Below are 18,252 nucleotides of genomic sequence, written 5' to 3' on the forward strand. Positions count from 1 at the left end.
CTTGTGTAAAACTACATTTGGGGTGCCCTAACTTGACTAGGATAATTTTTTGTGACAGTTCTTGCACTTCTTGGGGACTTGAGTAGACAGTGATGATGCAGACTGGTGCCTACAATATTTTGGTGAGGCTGAGGATCCAGAGCTTCCCCTAGCCCTGCTGTCCCCAGACGAAAGGGAGCAATCCTCAGTGTGGCCAGTTGCATGGCCCATATGGGGCTGAAGGGGCAGCAGCATCCAGGACCACCTGCCATGATACTTCAGACTCCCTGTTCAGGCCAAAAACACTTGGGCTTGCAGAGGTTGGCTGGGCTGTTTTCAGCTCTCAAAGCCCCCCAGCAGCCTCACGGGCAGAAAAAAGAGCACCAGCCTGCTGGTGCTTTGGCACTCACTTTCCTGCCCGTGAGGCTTCTGGGGGGCTTTGAGAGCCGCTGGATGCCTGCGACTAGTCTTGCTTCCAGGAGAGGCAGCGAGGAGGAACGGCACAGATTTATTCCTTTAGCCAGAGCCTGAGCTCCCCTGCCGTTGTTTGTGCAACGTATCGCAGAGTGCCCAGCCCTCCTTGGCTCGGCGGCGCCGGCTGGAGTACCTGCCGGTCTCCGAACGTCACCAGGCTCCCTTATAAAGCACAGGAGAGAGAGAGCATCTCTCTGTCTCCATCTCTTCGAGAGGCACATCTTCAAGAAGTGAGCCGTGGAAAGATGTTTTATTCGGGTGTCCTGACAGAGCCGAGTAGAAAGGAAGTGGAGATCAGGGAAGCGGCATCTCTCCGCCAGCAGAGGAGGATGAAGCAGGCGGTTCAGTTTATTCACAAGGATTCTGCAGATCTCCTCCCTCTGGATGGACTGAAGAAGCTGGGGACTTCAAAAGATACCGTAAGGCTTTATTGTGTTTACTGGAAGGGGACTAAGAAGCTGGTAGGGCACTATCTTTGTGTGTGTGTGCTATTTTTCTGTTAGGAGGAAAGGTTGCTTGCTTGTGGAAATTCATTTTAAAACCTGAGTAATTTGTATGTAAAGGACAGGGAGTAGGTAAATTATGCTAGTTATCACCAGGGCTGCTTTTTGCTGGCAGGTGCTTTCTGATGTCTGGCACTCAGATGTAAGAGCTAAGGTTTTTTACATTTACATTTTGTACTGTTTTCAGTACAGAAATCCTTTCTGAATCAAAGTAAAGCAAAGCAAAATGGCTTCATGTAATACATATATACACGTATGTTTGTCTGTGATCCATGTATGTGCACAGCAAGCTTCACACAAGATCCTATAAAGTGCAGCTACTAGAACTTCGAATCATAAAACTGGCAAAGGTTACACTTTGACAAAGGCTTATGCAGCTATGGGGGTTGAAAATGAAGATACATAATTCTAGGTTTTAAACATTTCCATATGCAATGATCCATGGGATCATGTAGCTCCCATACAACATTCTTCTTCATGTCCACTGGCCAGAGAACATTTCTGTGTACTGATGTGCAAAAATGTTTGATCTTTCTCTAACAGGAAATGATGCTGAAATATAAAATCAAAAGTTCTGATGCAAGGAGCACAATCTAGAAAATACCAAGGAAAGCTCATCCTTACCTTTTTTTTGCCCAGTTGTTTCAAAATTCTTGCACCCTGTAACACACACAGACACAGACATACACAGAGTTTGCCTTTTCCAAGGCTGGGTACAGGTTTCTTGATAAAAGTGGATCTTTTTATTTTCAGCGGGGTACTTGTATCCTGTCACAGCTTTCCTACTCAGCTAATCTGGGCTTGGTTCTGCCTGGCTGAAATGAGTGCAGTGAGTTGGCTGTTCTCTGCAGTGTGCATGGAGGTGAGGTTTTTGGCATCTCAAATGTTTTGCAGTTATAGGGAGTAAGGCTTCTCCCCAGGGAAAGCATTGGAAGGAGCTTCTTGGGTCACCACTGAACAGCAGCTCTGTCAGAGAGATACAAAATGCCTTTCAGAGCATGATGTAGGAACTATTATGATTCTATATTATGGCTCAGCAATCCACAGCATGCAGGGCTGAGACCCTGATGACAGGGCTTTCTGCTCTGGTCAAGTGAGAGAAGCAACAGGTAGCAGGAATCAGGAACACTGAGCACTGAAGTCCTTGTCCTTGCAACAGGTTTGGCCCCAGCGCCAAGGGCAGAGAGCATGGGTGTCCTTGCCATGGCCCTGGTCACAGAAATGTCACCCCAGTTTTGTTCCTGTTCCTGTGTCTGTGCTAGCTGAGTTGTGGCTGCAGCATTGTCTCTGCTGCACCCACAGTCCCTGCAAGGCGATTACATGTGGAGGAGCTCTCTCCAGGAATGTGCTGAAGCCCTGGGATGGTCCACAGCTCCTGATCACCTCCAAGTACTAAAAGGAGGTCTGGTATAGCAGAAGCACTCTGGCTACCCTGGCTGTGGTGCATCTCTGGGCAAGGATGGAGTGAGAACTGAGCTGGTATGTGCAACCCCACTGCAAAACCAACTTGTTCCCACTCCACAGCACATTGTAGCTAGGCATATGTAGCTGGGACTCACCTTGGCCACAGTCTGCTGCCCCATGGGGCATCTGGGAAGTGCCCAAAGCAACAGCACTGGCATATGCTCATGCCTGTCCCTGCAGCCCCAGAGAAAGTGCCATGAATTTCAGATCTGTTGCAATGGGTCATGTTGCAGCTGACATCTCTGCCATGCTCACACTGCACACAGCTGGGACAGCAGCAAGCATCGCTTCAGGAGGGCCCATCATGTCTCTCTGGTGCTGTGACTGTCTGGATACCATAAGAGTTGTCCCCAGAAGGAGCAGGAGAACATGTATCTCTGAGACTGGAGAAGAACTAAAAGCCTCTGATACATGGGACCCTACCTTGGCATGTCCCCAGACTCAGAGGTCCAGGTCCAGAAGCATTAAGCTGTGTGGTCAGGAGGCCCAAAGGCATCAGAGGTCTTTGTCCAGGGTAGCGACCATTCTGATTTGGGAGACAAGTCTTCCCTTCATTTTGGCTGCAGGGCAGGGGGTGCTGCACAGTGAGGCAGCAGCAGGTCACCAGGGTGGGTATGCTGCTATCCCCCTGGCTCTTGAAACATCTCTCCTGGTGATGCCCTGTGTAGGCAGGTTTGATGTAATTATCTATGTTAAGCCATTAGTATTTTTCAGTGCATTCTGTGTCACACCAAAGCCCTGCAGCTCCTCACTCCCTTTACATATTCCCCTTTGTTTGCCTAGGATAAGACCAAGCTATAGGACAGCATACATTGTTCTTGGCAAGTGTAGGACTGGACGTCCTGAGCAGAAATGGTTTTGAATTGATGCCTCACTATTAACCTCTTCCCCAAACCCCCAAAAAACTGGCATAAGATGGTTATTGGCTGGGATATGGGCTTCTGATCCCATAACAAGTAACAAAAACCCCAAAGCATTTCCCTCTCCCCAAATGCCCATGATCTTCCTAGGTCCTCAGTGCAGCTCTGGGTGCCCCTGTGCCCTATCTCCTGCTCCTGTAGCTGGTACAACCTTGCAGTGCATTCTTGTTTGCCCCCTTTCCTCTGTGCACTCCCCAGTGTTTGTTGAGTCTTGACATTAAGTGCAGTATTTTGGTCAGAGCCCTAGCTGCAGGCTGGCACACAGGGGTGCAAGAGATCAGGGAGCATCTTGTGACACATCTCAGCCCCCTGTAACTGGTGCTGACAGCCTGTGAGCACAGACTGCTGGTACAAGAGGAGAATTTGAATGAAAGATGGGAAAAAGAGAGAGAAACCAGTTATTTCTTGTGATGAGCTCTGCTGGTGTGTTAAAATTCCTTTCTTCTGCTGCCTAGGTACAGAGGAGAGGGAAAACCTTCTGAGATGGGTTTGGAGAGAGGAGAAGCTGGCATCTTTCCTGACTTACCTGAGTGAAACTGTTGTTGATGTGTCTTGTTATCCCCAGATCTTGAAGCCAAAATATCAGGAAACATGCCAGAGAGATGGATACTGCAAGCTGCAGTGATGCACTTGCTTATAAATAAGAGAGGAGCAAAACTGGACAGAATTATTTGTGGTTTTGACAGACAGTGGTAAATAAGTTTAGCAAGAGCTGCTATTTCCACTCACTTTTTTTTTTTGGGTTTTGCTGTGACTTTTTTTAGGGGTTATAGGTTTTTGCAAGGTGTAGGGATGGAAAATCCAGGTGGATGATTTTTATGTTGTGTTGAATGGTACTAGGAAATAGCTAATTCTTTGCACTTTGCACATGCTAGTATGTAACTTTTCATATTTTTTAAAAATAATACTTCCAAAGGTTTTGTGCAAAGCACAGCTTTACAGCACCAGGTAATCCGGGTTACTTCGAACACCAGTCCTGGCTGTGTGGCCCCCACTCTGGAGGGAGAACACAGCTGCCTTCCCCATCACTATCATGGTGAGGTTTTCCTCCTCTGCCTCCCTCCCAGACATGGTCTGCTTGCAGTGTTCCAGCAAAATGTGCATTTGGAAAAGTCCCCAGGCACATTATCTGTTCATCAAGTACATATCCATCACTGAGTCATCTCCGTGACTAACATCCCTCACTCTGTTGCACACAGAAGTCATGGGAAATACAAGTTAAAGCAAACTAATTAATAGCCTGAGACAGGATGGTGCTGCAGGGAGCCTTTTCAGCCCCCTCCTGCTAGATTATTTCTGTACTGGAGCACAGCATAAGCAATATTTCTCCCCCCAAAGGCAGGATTCGCTGCAGCTTTCAGAAGAGCAAGCATCAACACAAGAGTCCTGTTTGTGGTGGTAACTTGTGCTTGCTGAGTTTGATGCTTTGTCCTTTAGGTGATGGATCTCACATAGGGCTCATCAAACCAGGGCCTGGGAAAAACCACATGTGTAACTGGTTAATGGTCCACAGGAGAACTTACTGTGAAAATTCTAGGTTTAAATCAAGGGTAGATGGCAGGTAAAATAGCAATGATAAGTGTGCTGGTAGCTGGTTCTTCAGTTCTTCACTGAGAGAGTCACTCGTCATTGGAATGGGCTGCCCAGGGAGGTGGTGGAGTCACTGTCCCTGGAGGTGTTCAAGAGGGGATTGGATGTGGCACTTGGTGCCATGGTCTAGTCATAAGGTCTGTGGTGACAGGTTGGACTCGATGATCTTTGAAGTCTCTTCTAACCTTAGTGATACTGTGATACTGTATTTGGCAATGTGATTGAGGCCAGTCAGATCAGAAGAGCACTGAGACTGTCCTGGATGATGCCATTTAGAGTTTTCTCTTGGTCCTGGCTAAGCTGGGCTGATAACAACTGTGTGACAGTTGTCTTCTGGCCAGCTGGGGACTGTACTCCTCTACTGCTCTAGTCCCCTATTGCCTCATTTGTATTTGCTTTTTTTATGCTGTGAAGAGTTAGTCCTCCAGGTGTGTGCCTGAAATCAGGTAAACATAAAGGGCAAGAAGGACATGCCATCCACTGTCAGAAAACCCTGGCTTGAATTTTTGCTCAGATGAGGAGCCCTGGAGGTGATCACAGTGCTGAGTATGCACCTGTGGTTTCTGACTCGTGTAAGGGAGCCCTTGCTTCCAAACTGATTTGCTCATCCCTCATCAGAAGGTCCATTACCAGACTAGTGAAACCAGCCTTCCTGCCTTTCATCTAGCTGAGTAATGCACTGATTTTTGCTGTTCAGTCTGGTGGTCACCAGAGCAACACTGAAGCATTGTAATGACTTTATGTGAAGAAGACAGCACAATGTTGGATCTGATCCCTCCCTGTCACTGGGAGCACGGCTACACTACTGCTTTTACACAGGATGTGCTGGTCAGATATAGCAGCTGCAACTAAAATTGGTCATGACATTTTATTTCCTTTCAAGTCACAGGTTGTACACAGAAGAACAGTGAGAAGCAGGGGGGAAAATGGAGTTTATGTGTCTCAGTCACCACTGGTTATTGGTTGCATCTACCAGATCTCATCAGCCAGGTCCACTTTAATGGCCCATGTTGTGCCTACAGCAGGATCTGAAGCACTAATATGGTCACAGTTATTTCAGGGTGATGCCCAGCTGCATTAGCCTTTTGTGAGTGCTGTTATTTAACACACCACACAGGTTATTTTAAAGGTGAGGGGTGACCTGGCAGCTCAGGGAACCATGGCCTGGGGTTTTCAAAGTGATCCTGATTCCATTGAAATTCTCTCAAGATGAGGAGGTTTACTGTTTTAGATGTCTCTGCAGACACACAGACATACTTAGTACAAATGCAAAAATTCAGGGATAGGCAAGTAAGAAGGTCTCACTGGACAATTAAATTCAGAAGGAAAGGGCAGTAATGGGAGTGGAGACTAACCAGGCAGAGAAATAAGCAGATAATCAAGCAGAGTCATTTCACCTCCAGCAGAGTATGAGCATCTGTCTGTGATGAACATTAAACATTAAAAGCCTTTTGGGAAAGCAGTTGGAGGAGATTTTGAGAGCATGCTTCTCACAGAGCAAATGGGAATGACAGAGACAGTGAAAAGCTACTTTATGAATTGTTCAGGGGTTCTCAGGAGAATGCCTATCTACCTCAGATGATCTTACCTCTTGCCCTCTTCTCCTCTCCATCCCATGGTGTGGCACCCAGGACTGGTCCCATTTACTCACCCTTAGCAGCTAAAAACAAATGCAGAGGAAAGTGAGATGCAGGGCAATTTTAGACCAGGTTCTGATCTAAAGACTAGACAAGTCTGATGATAGACACCATCTGTAGCTCTCTTCTTGTAGTTATGCCAAGGCACAGATACCCTAAACAACTTCTTCATGTCTGGGCTGATTCATGCAAAGAGCATTGCCATGGGTGGAAACTGGGAAACATATTTCCTGTGCCAGCAGTGTCAGTGCTGTGTTCATTCAGTAAGTCCATGTGCATTTTTCATACTTAGGTGGTGGATGTAATTGGGAAGGTAATTTGTTACCTCTTCATTTTTCACATCACTGCAGAATTCCTGATGTCCTTATCAACAGATGAAGACAGTTATGGCTGAAACACCAGTTTGGAAAAGCCTGACTTATTTTGATTCCTATATGAAATAAAATGTTGAACTTGAGTTCAGAAAAAGAAAAGCATCCCTCCCTCCAAATTCTGGTTAATATTTTGAAAGGATTATTCCCTTGCCAGTACAAAGTAGTTATCTTTACTCTAAGCCAGAGTTGGCAAAAGAGCAAACAGATGTAGGCTAGGAAGAGTACACGCCATCTGGGAATTAGAGAGACTTCAGGGCATCCCACCCATGAGGCACTGCTGGCCCACAGGCACCACAAGCTGGCTGGTGATGCAGGTCACTTCGTGTCTTTCCTCTGGCTTCACCCTGCTCTTCTGTGTGTTATTTCTTAAAGCAACCCCATAATATCCTGCAGAAGCGCCTGATGGAGACAAATTTGTCAAAATTCCGAAGCAGTCGAGGAAGCTGGACTCCCAAGAGCGATACCTCAGCACAGACCAACAAGCTCAGTGAAACCAAACTGGGCAGCTCAGGGAAAATGGAGGATGAGGAGGAGCTCATTGTGGTGAGCTGCCAGGTAACGGTCCCTCCCCAACCTCATGGGGTTTCCTCCCCCAGATTTATTTCTGACAGCCCCAGGCTGTGCTCTTGTTCTCCATGTTTCGCAGCTGGGGCTATGCTCCAGCAGGGCTGTCACTGCTGTGGAGAAGCTCTCCCTCTGCAGCTCAGGGCTGCTGTGGCACAGATGCCCACCTGGGTATCCCAGTGAAAACTGATCCGATCGATGTCTTCCCTTAGACGGCAGGGCAGGGGTAGTAGCCAGCTGGGGCAGCATGCTGAAATGCTGTGTGGCAATTATCCATGGTGAATCCCTGTGCTCACAACTTATTTGTGTCACTCTTCTTTCTCCAAGACTGAGTAATTTCACATCTCTCCTTCTTACGCCTATGTTCTTTTCTATTTCCTGCTCTCCAAAGTATCTCCTTCTGCCTGGGCCTGTCCCCTCTGTTCTCTTCCAGGGGCAAACGCTGCTGGAAGAGGCTCAGGATCCAACACCATGTTGTTTAGTGGCACCACCTTACTAGAAATGCAGCTAAAGAACCAACTTTAGAGTGCCTGGGTTGGACAAGATGATACCCTGTGGGCACTGTATGTGGTGGAGCAGGGATGGACTGGCATGAGGAGATGTTGGCTTTTTGGTGGGGACTATGTGCAGAGTGGGGATCCTGGACACCCTGTGCTCCTCTTGCATCCCATGCATCACCTCCCATCTCTACTTGCTCTTGCAGTGTGCGGGGAAGGAGCTGAAGGCTGTGGTGGACACTGGCTCACAGCACAACTTCATGTCATCTGCCTGTCTGGACAAGCTAGGGTAAATATCCAGCTGGATTTCTGTTTGGAGGGAACTTGTGACAGCCCTTTGATCTTGGATTTTGCTCATGCCAGCCATAGCCAATCTGGAAGGGACTGCTGTGGGCTGTGCCCAGGAAGGGCCCTGAGCCTCCTGTTACAACCAAACCCTGGCTTATACTTAAATGTCCTTGCAGGGACCTGAAATAGAACCCCCCCTTATACCTATCTATTCAGTTCTGAGCAAATCTCTTCAGAGGGTTTTGTCATTTAGTGTCTTGTGTAATAGCTGAGCCATCACTGCCCCACACACCTCACCCCCCATGCCCAGCCTTCTGTGTCCCCCAGGCAGGTGTGGAGCTTGGTCAGCCCAGCCCAGCCCTTCAGATCCCTGCTGTGAGACGTGCTCCTGCTAGCCTCAGCATGGGTGTAGAGCAGCTCTGTGGTTGTGTTTGCATGTGCTCAAAATGTGGTGTCTCATGCTACTCCCAAGAAGAAATTTCTCCTCGCTGAAGGGAAAGGAAATGTATTTATGTAGTGCTAGAGAGCTGACTGCCAGCCATGTGCAGCAAAACTCTGGCTGATCTCCCAGGAGCAGGCATCAGCTCACAGGGTATCAAGGAGATTTGGGCACTTTTTCCCCCCCATGGAATCATTGCTTTTTTTATTGCTGACTTGTGGTGATTATGCAAAAGCCAATTCCAGTTTCTCCCTGAGTACCACTGCATGATCCTGAATGAAAGGTGCTTGGTTTCTGTCCAGAGTGTAATAACTTCTTTGCACAATAGAGTTTAGTGGCTGGAAGGTGGCTATGCTATCTACAAACTTGTCACAAGCAGTGGAGCTGCTCAGCCTGCTTAGGGGCGATAACAGTGCATTTGGAGAGGTCTCATTTTGCAAGATGCTTTCTGGTTGCTCAACCCATCTGAATAGCACGGCAATGCTCTGAGATATTTTGTCTACTCTTTGTGTTACATGTATCCTTGCATAGGTTTTGCAGCACCAGCCTGCTTCAGCAGTCCTGCTTTTCAAAGAGTGATGAAGACACAGCTTAGACCCAGTTTTCACTCTCAGGTTATGAGGATTCCCTCCTGATTTGAATGAGACTACTTTTGTAGACATCAGCCAGACAGCTACAGTTAGAAGGCTCATGTTCCTCCTCAGTGTTGCTAATCATCAATGAGTGAGCTTCAGTTCCTGCTAAGTGGGACTCCAGGGTGTGCAGGAGCATCATCATGTGTGGAGATAGACAGCATGGCCAGAGTGACAGCCCATCTCCCTGGCACTGCCAGCCCAGGCAGGCAGCAGGCAGGGCTACCTTGCAAGCAGCTCCCACAGCTCCTTTGCTGTTTGTGTCTGTGGGAACAGAAGCTAAAGGGATAAGAATAAAGTGGGTTAGAAGCAGGGCTTGGATGCCTGACTTGCTCTGCTGTCGCTGTGGTAGGTCCTGTGCAACAGCAGGCACTGCTCCAGGATGTTTTGCTTCAAAGCAGTCCAGCACGTGTGGCAGCGATAGAACACAGATTTTGTTTAAACCCAGCCCTGAAAAGCAGCAGGAAAGAGGCATGCTAGGCCACTTGGCTTTGTTCCTGCCAGGGCAAGAGGACCCCCACAGCTCAGTGACTAAAAGCAGGGTGTCTGTGTGTGTGCCTGAGGCACAGATGCAGCTCTTCCTCTCCTTAAAAATCTTTTTGTGCCTTGTCGTGATGGCGTGGGAGATCTTCCCTTGCCTCTGGGTAGAGCAATGGGCGTAGCTCACAGGCTTCCGTGGCACGAGGAATACCCTACAGAGGAGTGGGTGCAGCTCTTCTGGGAGCAGCTCTGGTCACTGCACACTGCTGAGGACTTTGTACTTTCAAACCCCTCTCCAAGATGTGTCACTGCATCAGTGGTTCTCCTCACATTGCTGCAGTTCCCTGGCCAGCTTTCAGCTATGTGTTGCCCAGGTGCTATCGATCCATCCTTGAGTCATTCTCAGCTGTGAGGAACAACTCCCCTGAAGGTAGCTTTACTCTGTCCCAGGACCTGCAGCCTTTCTGCAGTCCTAGTCACACCTGGAGAAACTGTCCAGGTCAGTGGTTGCCAGAATGAGTAGCCATCTCCAGCTGTATCTTGGCTTTGTTCAGGTCCTGGTCCCAGCACTACAGTCTATGACCTGTGGTGGGGACAAATGCAGGGGAACAAAAGCCACAGCCAAAGACCACATGAATCCCTTGAGTGGTTGTTGAAGCTGACTGCACCCAGAGTAAAGCCAGCTCAGGGCCAAGGAACTCAAGAACAACTACTTGCTGTGTTCACACTGCTTTTTAAGGTCAGTCCCTAAGAGGGGTGGCAAAGGGGCTCCAGCTTATCTTTGCTACCTCTCTTGGTTCTTTTACCTCTGATGCATGTCAAGGGCAATCTCCACATCAGTCCTGGGGCTTCTGCCTCTGAGAGAAGCTGGTCCCTGTGAGGATGGATGGATAGCCCGCCCCCCCCACCCCCCGCTGCAAAGCAGCTCAGCAGAAAGCTGCCTCAAATAGCCCAAAAGCAATACAGCTTTTATCTGAGGGAGGGTTTGCTGCCTCAAACTGTCTTCCTATTAGATTCTCATTCAATTCAAAAGAGAAACTGAAGATAAATAATTAATCAGTGTTGTCAGACTAGTTCATGGGGCTTAGACAGAAAAAACAACTTCACCTGAAATAATCCTGACACCCTTTTGTCATTTTCTGGGCTGAATGTGGAACCATGATTGCTTCATGTCAGAAATGTTTTCAATGCACAGGTTAAAGGAGCATCTTGGAGCACTCCCTGGTGAAGATGAGATGGTTTCGTTGCCCTGCAAGGTGAAGGTGATTGGCCAGATCGAGTGTCTCGCCCTCATGGTGGGAGCAGTGCCCGTGGAGTGTGCTGTCCTTGTTGTGGGTGAGTGTGAGTGTGTCCTCAGCATGGGCTGGGCTCTGCTCCCTCATACCCCCAGGGAAAAAAAGTAAGCTTCAGAATGACTCCAGAGATGGAGACTGTAGCATCAATCTGGGCAGCCCATTCCAGTGCTCCACCATCCTTCAAGTAAAGAAGATCCTCCTCACCTTTAGATGGAACTCCCTGTGTTCAAGTTTGTGCCCATTACCTCTTGTCCTGCCACTGGACACCACTGAAAAAGTGGCTGGCCCCATCCTCCTGACACCCACACTTTGAGTGTTTATAAGCATTAATAAGATCCCCACCTCAGCCTTTCTTCATAAGAGACATGTTCTAGCCCCCTAATCATCTTCATAGCCCTTTGCTGTACCCTCTTCAGCAGTTCCCCATCCTTGAACTGGGGAGCCCAGAACTGTAACTCAGTCCCTTTCTAAACAGGGGTTTGTTTAGCAGAGCAGCTATGAAGAAGGATGAAGTCATTGACAAAAAGTGTGGGAGAACATTTTGAATGTATACATCTGAATGTTCTTATTTTTCAGAAGACAGTGAAAAACCCTTCTCCCTTGGGCTGCAGACACTGAAAGCTCTGAAGGTAGGGATTTTCCAGCAGGGATTTCCCCTTGGTGGGAGAGCTGAGACCACTTCAAATTGCAGTTTTGCCTCTTAACTAAAGGCACTTGTTCTCCTACAGTGTATCATAAACATGGAGAAGGACCACCTTGTTCTGGGGAAGATGGAGAGGGAAGAAATCCCATTTGTGGGTGGTGGCAGCACCGCGGTGGAAGAGCAGTAAGTTGTCTGGGGAGGTGAGCTGTGTCTGCACTGCTGAGCCTGATGGCAGTGCCACCAGTGTGGCCGTGCCTGAGCCCCTAGCCCCTTGCTGCAGGCAAGCAAGAGCTCACCAGCACCAACAGAAGTTGCTTGCATCAGCTCATTGATTTTTGCCTTAGGAAATGTACCGTTTAGAGGTCACTAGAAAGAGTCCTTGAGTGCTGCTTTTGAGAGTGGCCCCAAGCAAATCTTTTTCTGGAAAATATTTATGAAGCAAGGCAAATAAACCCACATGGATGTTTTGCAAAGTGCAGGACAGAGAGATCCTGCCTGGAGATAACGGTGTTGCCGCTTCTTTCCATGTTGCTTCAGCTGCCTTCCTACCAGCTGCTCCTGATGCCCCAGACTTTTTCAGCCTTACGTTCCTAGAGAAAGAGAAATATGTGCTGTCCACCCTGGTCCCTCGTAAATGCATGTAGCTTGTGTCAGATGGCTTTGCAGGCAGGCAGGAGGCAGGGCCATCCCCCTCCTTCCTGTGTGAGTTTCCTCCTCGCTGAGCACTCTGAAAAGGAGACAACACTGGTCCTGACTGACTTACGAAAGCAGCAGGCGCTGGGTGCTTGCGAAGGGGGATGTGCATAAGAGGCCTCTCGGCCTTTGCAGGCAGTGCTTGTGGTTGCTCAGCGATGAGCACTGTGCACGTGGCCATCTAAAACCCTTTTGCTCACTGCCTAAGAAAGCATCTGGTGAATGATATAGGGCAGCACCTTCTTTAGGTGCCACTCATGGCCAGCCACAATCATTTTGGGCATCCTGCTGCCCCAGTGCAGCTCAGCCCTGCTGGGCTGGGCACTGCTGAGCTCAAGGAGCTTGGGTGGGAGCAGCAAAGGAAGAGCTGATTGTGCATGAGGGATGTACACACCACTAGTGCGGGGAGTCAGGACAAGAGTGCGTGTGCCCAGGGCACTCACCCACCGTGTGCCTGGGACAGCTGCTGGCCACAGGTGCTGCCAGTGCAGGAGCCTGGGGAGCACCTGGTACAGCACCACAGGGAGACCGTACTGCAGCATGACACCATGCTTGCCCCATGCAATGGGCATAGTGTAGTTCTGTCACCACTGCATTATTTCATGGTACTGCATTCAAGGCCAGATCTTGTGGTTTGGTTTGGTTTGGGGTTTTTTCCCCTTGAAAAACGCCTATTTTATTGAATGTCTTTTCCTTCCTATTTCAGCAATTCGGAAGCATAAAGAGGAATTGAAACTGTTCCAGATGAAACAGCAGTGCCCTGCTTTGAAAACATTTATACTAGGCTACAGCTTGAGTAGAGCTAAAAGAAATCCTGTTCAGTAGCCAGTAATTTAGAGATATTGTCATGTTTATCTATGGGTTTTGAGAAACAAACGTGTGCTTATTTTCTGGACTTTTCTATGGTGTCCTCTTTGTTACAAACAGTTGGGAAAACCTTCTGAATATCTTCTGAGGAGGAAAAATAATTTTTATAGTGGCCTCAAAAGAGAAATTGTATTTAGCTGTAATTAGAGGCTATCAGAATGAAATTTTTATCAATGATTTTTCCAGGGGCTAAGCATTTATATTCACTTAATTGATATTGACATATTCAAATAGCCATTACCAGGAAGTTACAGTAAAATCACAATGCTAATACCACCTAGGAACTATAGCTCATCCTGTTAGCATAGTATTGTTGCCATGTAATTAGGGATGCAACTGGTAGCTCGATGAGAGAGCAATTACAGAATTATTAATAGGTTATAAGCTTCTCTACAGTGGCATTAGCAGAAGCACAGAAACAGGGTTTTGGGAGGGTTCATGGGGTGATCTCCTGCAGCCCCCAACTCACCATGGAGCTGGCAGCAGCACAGGGGCAGCCCATCATGAAGGGATCCTCCAGGCAGGTCTCTGCTGCCTTCCTGGTGGGAATAGTCCGGAAAATTAATGACTGTATTGAGCCAAACCCCGACAAATAATCACAAAAGTATATTTTTTTGGAAAGCAGCACACAGGGCATATCAGGAGGCTCCAGTGTGCCCCCAGCTCTCCCCTGTCACTAGGACTGGTGGCTCCACCTGCCTGCCCAGAACCCAGTCTGAAGCACCAGCAGCACCCAGGTTATGCACTGGTGTGGGTTATCGACTCCAGTTGGACTTCTGTGCTGCTGCCAGAAATGCCATATTTTCTGTCTCTATTTGCATGTACACTGGCCGTCATCACCCTCAGGGCAGCTGGGAGTTTTCACCAGGCAAACATTTCATTTGGTGTTGCTGTCCTGCAGCAGGGTTGCTACTTACATGCTGCTTACTTGCTAACCAAAACAAACATACAGTGATGCTTGGGGGAGCCTGGCCTCCTACAACACCACTGTTCTAGGTTTTTAAAAAGCTAATGGGAATTACTTCCTGTCATCTGCTGAAGAGGCAGCTTTAAAACTGAGAGTAATATCTTGTGATGTTGGGCATCTGCTGATGGCCAGTCCCCCTGCAGCCAGATCCATGAGGTCCAGATGTGTGCTGCAGGAGTGCAACCACTGCTCCAGCAGCCGTGGCTTAGCAGAAGCCCTTTGGCCCCAGGTCAGCACAGGGGCAGCACAGGCTCAGCACGGCTCAGCTGGGCTGCAGGTCTCCTATGGGATCTGAGCACTTCTCACCAAGCATCCTGTCATCGGCACTGCATTCCCAGGTAGGAAACATCTTGGCAATCCCAGGCAAGGACCAGTAACTCTTGTCACCTCATGACCATCAGCTTGGGTCTGGAGTCTTCTGCCAGCTTTAAACAGTTTGAGCCCAGCAGCAGCATGTCAGGCCTGCCATCCACCTAAACTAGGGCTTTCTCTCCTGCAGTGGGTTTGAACCTCTTTTCAATATTGGGTATGACTACCAAATCCAAACTACCTGTATTTGGAGCTGTTTTCTATTTTGGTGATAAGTTTCAGTGCTTTCTCTATATACAGTATTTTATATAACACAGCTATATATCTATCTATATCTATTTACAGTGTTGGGCTGCCCAGAGCAGTCCCACCCATGTGTTGTAGAAATATTTCACTAAATACCAAATATATTTCATTATTTTCTATGCTCTGAGTTTGGTATTTTGGTATGTCTTTCCTTCTGTGCTTATTACTGTGCTAAATGTCAAATGAAGTCTAAATAAACTTATATTGTTATTGCAGTTTATTTGCTCCAACCCTGGGCGTGCTGGTAATTTGTTCTCAGTGTACTTCTCTATGGAGAACAGGAGGTCATTTCACTCTTAGCCGGGTGGAACTCTGCAGTGCTTTTGTGCTTCTGCTGAGAATTGTTACCGGCCCATACAGAGAGCAGTGGTGGAGCCCCACAGACCAGGCAGGCTAAACGGCACACAACGCTTAGGGTAAAACGTGAGCGTTTGAAATCCCAGCCTCGTGTTGCTGTGCAGCTCCCTCCCAAGGGAGGTGTGAGATCTGCTTGTGCTGCTTCCAGTTTTGCCCTTTGGCCACCTGAGTTTGTCTCTGCCGTGTTTGGTTAGCTCACTGGGGCAATGTCAGTGCAGGGGAAGATGATGCCAACCTGATCAGCTTTGTGAAGCTAGGAAAAGAAAGGGGTCAGAACAAAAGATGGGTAAGGCATGTGTGCAATAGCTACGCGACCACAAACAGAAGAGCAGAAGCCTGAGCTCAGAGTCTCCCCCAAAGCTTTGGCTGTGGATTTAAGGGCTTGCTGTCTCTCCTGGTTGTGCTTCAGGCTGCTTCAGCAGCCATTGATCTCTCCTTTCCTAATAAGAAATTATTGTTTTGTCCACTCAAATCCCACAGCAAAAAGACTTTGATGGAGCCAAGTTTTGATAGACTTACTCAGACTACTCCTGATGCTAGTGAGTAGACTCCCAGCACATGCAAATGAAATGTCAATGGGCAAAATTTCATCCCTTCTGCACACAGCAGGGCTAGCCCTGGTGCTGGTGGCCTTTCAGAGGTGGCTCCTGTGAGCAGGATGCTCTATAAGCCAGGATGTCTGCCAGAGGAGACAGGAACTTGCCTCAGTCCAGAGGAATTGTAGACTCTGGAAGTAACATGAGATTTCTGTATCTACATGAGCACTTGTGTGGCTGCAGAGGTAAATGGTAAAGTGGCTGAGTGCTGCAGACCAGCTCAGCAAGCCCTGGGTGCTTGGTCCTGCTTATCTCTGGCACAGGCATGTGGCGGTGCAGCTTTGGCACCTTCGGCACCTTCCACCTGACCTGGGTTTGCAGAAAGCCCGGGCATGGCCCTGCAACTGAGAGAACTGCTGCCTCTTAGCCAGGTGTCTGTGGGCAGAGAAGAGAGCAATGCCTTAAACGGTCTGCGATGAGAGGGACTAGGGAGATGAAAAGGCAGCTGTGAACAGATGTTATGAGAAGCCCCTGGGGTGTCAGGTGGTTTTGTTGAATGATTTATGCCCCAGCTGGTGAATGCTGTCACACTGCAAACAAACATCTCACAGGTGAGGACAAGCACAACCACCCTGAAGCAGCCCAAAGGAAATGAGCCAGCTGCGCCTTGGCCAGAGGGCTCCCCCATGCTATCGCTTGTGCTCGTGTGGTTAGCAAAGTGCAGTGGGACAAAACATCCTTGCCCCCTCCGGCGTCTTCTCTTCATTTTGGTGATGCCTAAAGCAGAACAGAAGCACATGACTGTCCTCTCCACATCAGTCTGGTCAGCTACAGAGCTGACTGTCCAGTGTTACTCCTTCTGGGCTGTCTGGTTTACAGCAACACTTGGTGCTAATCTGAATGGAAAGTCAGAGAACATTGCCAGCAGTCTCCCTACAGCAACGTTATTCACATGCATTTTCTGTCCTGCTGAGCTCCACCAACGTTTTTCATTGCCTCTGTCAGCACAGCAGCTGACTAGATGAGAACCACTGGGGCGTCTCTCTGCAGCTATCTGCTGGGTAATCTGTTATCTAATAGTTCTCAAGGGAGGTCCTTCTTACGGGCTTTTCTATGACTGTTTTGCTGATGATAATGTGATGCTCAACGTGTTGTGAAAACAAATCTGATTTGTATGTCTCAGGAGCAAATGACTAGATTACTTATTTCAACATAAACATTCATTTTAGGGCTGCACATTGCTTGGTTTATTTTACAGGGCAAACATTAGCTGAGGTCTGTATTGTTTTGTCACCTGCTCCTTTGGTAGATGGAGGTGAGGTATTGGGTTTCCATCAACTGAAAGTCTGCTCCTCTCCAGAAGCTGAGTTTCCTGTTTCCCCCACTTTTCATATGCTATGCACCACTGGGGCTAGCTTAGCTGTGTGCTGCTTGCTTCTTCCAAAGCTCTGCTAGCAGCCACACGGCTGATGAAAAGCTACAGACTCTGGAGATGACACTGTAGGTATCAGTGACATTTCACTAGAGATGGCGTTGCTGAAAAGGCAATTGATTTAATGATTTACTTACTAGAGTGGTGCTGACACCACTTCCCCAGGATGAGTCTTCATCACCCTCAAAGTGGGTGTGAAGACAGTCAACAACCTTAAAATACCGGGAGCTCAGGAATAGCAGGAAGCCAGGGCATCAAGAGAACTAGAACTAGCTAGAGGGACATTGCAGGGACTTTCTATCTTTTTTTGAATGTGGCAGGATCGATGCCTGGGGTTCCTGGCTGCCCACACCTCTTCCCCACCCCACTGTGAGACGTGATTGGACTCTGCAGCAAAGCATCTTGTCTTGCAGAAGGGGAAGAAGCGGCAAGCAATGCGTTCATTAAATGTAAACCTGCCCCGTATCCTAGAAACTAGGTGCTGTACCTGCAGAAGGTGGGGAGCTCTTAATGCTGCTTCAGCCCCGTGTGTCTCCACTCTGTGCCCACATGTCCCTGCCCTGGGCAGTGGCAGGGCCAGCACTGGTTTACTGCTCACGTCCTTTCCCCTCCCTGTCTCACAGACTAGGAGACACAAACCTCTTCTCTGCGGTGGATGTGCAGACACTGCTACTGCAGGTGAGGAAACCGCTACCACCCGAGGTGCCCTCAGGGGTTCATGGCCTGTGGGACTGGCACAGCCTGCACTGGCCCCATGCCCCACACCATGGTGCCTGGCAGTGCCACATTGGGGTGGTAGCTGGACTGGACTGGCCCATACTGCAGCCACGGGGACTGTGCTGGGGTGCAGTGGAGTGCAGCTGCAGCATCCCCATGTTCTTGCTGGGCAGCAGCTCCACAGATGACGTGTGGAGTGTGGGAACCCAGTGTCCTATTTTGGCGGCACTTGGTGGCACATGAAAGACAGCATCTGCTCCTTCCAAGGGATGAAGTGTTAAGAGAAGAC

At 48.5% G+C, this 18,252-nt stretch overlaps 1 protein-coding gene across 2 annotated transcripts; it reads left to right on the plus strand.

The window, feature by feature from the left end:
- The first annotated feature begins 395 nt into the window (after positions 1–395).
- NRIP3 (nuclear receptor interacting protein 3) lies at positions 396–11,994 on the plus strand. 2 transcript variants are annotated; one of them, XM_054171877.1, is made up of 6 exons: positions 396–872; positions 7,314–7,496; positions 8,209–8,291; positions 11,037–11,176; positions 11,716–11,765; positions 11,865–11,994. In XM_054171877.1, the coding sequence occupies exons 1-6, from the start codon at positions 699–701 to the stop codon at positions 11,964–11,966; spliced, it is 732 nt and encodes a 243-aa protein (XP_054027852.1). In that variant the 5' UTR covers positions 396–698; the 3' UTR covers positions 11,967–11,994. The 2 variants fall into 2 exon arrangements, with proteins under 2 accessions (XP_054027852.1, XP_009903467.2); XM_009905165.2 differs by having other exon boundaries at positions 400–872; positions 11,713–11,765.
- The last annotated feature ends 6,258 nt before the right edge of the window (positions 11,995–18,252 follow it).

This window comes from Dryobates pubescens, chromosome 22, assembly GCF_014839835.1.
Source record: "Dryobates pubescens isolate bDryPub1 chromosome 22, bDryPub1.pri, whole genome shotgun sequence".
Lineage (NCBI taxonomy): Eukaryota > Metazoa > Chordata > Aves > Piciformes > Picidae > Dryobates > Dryobates pubescens.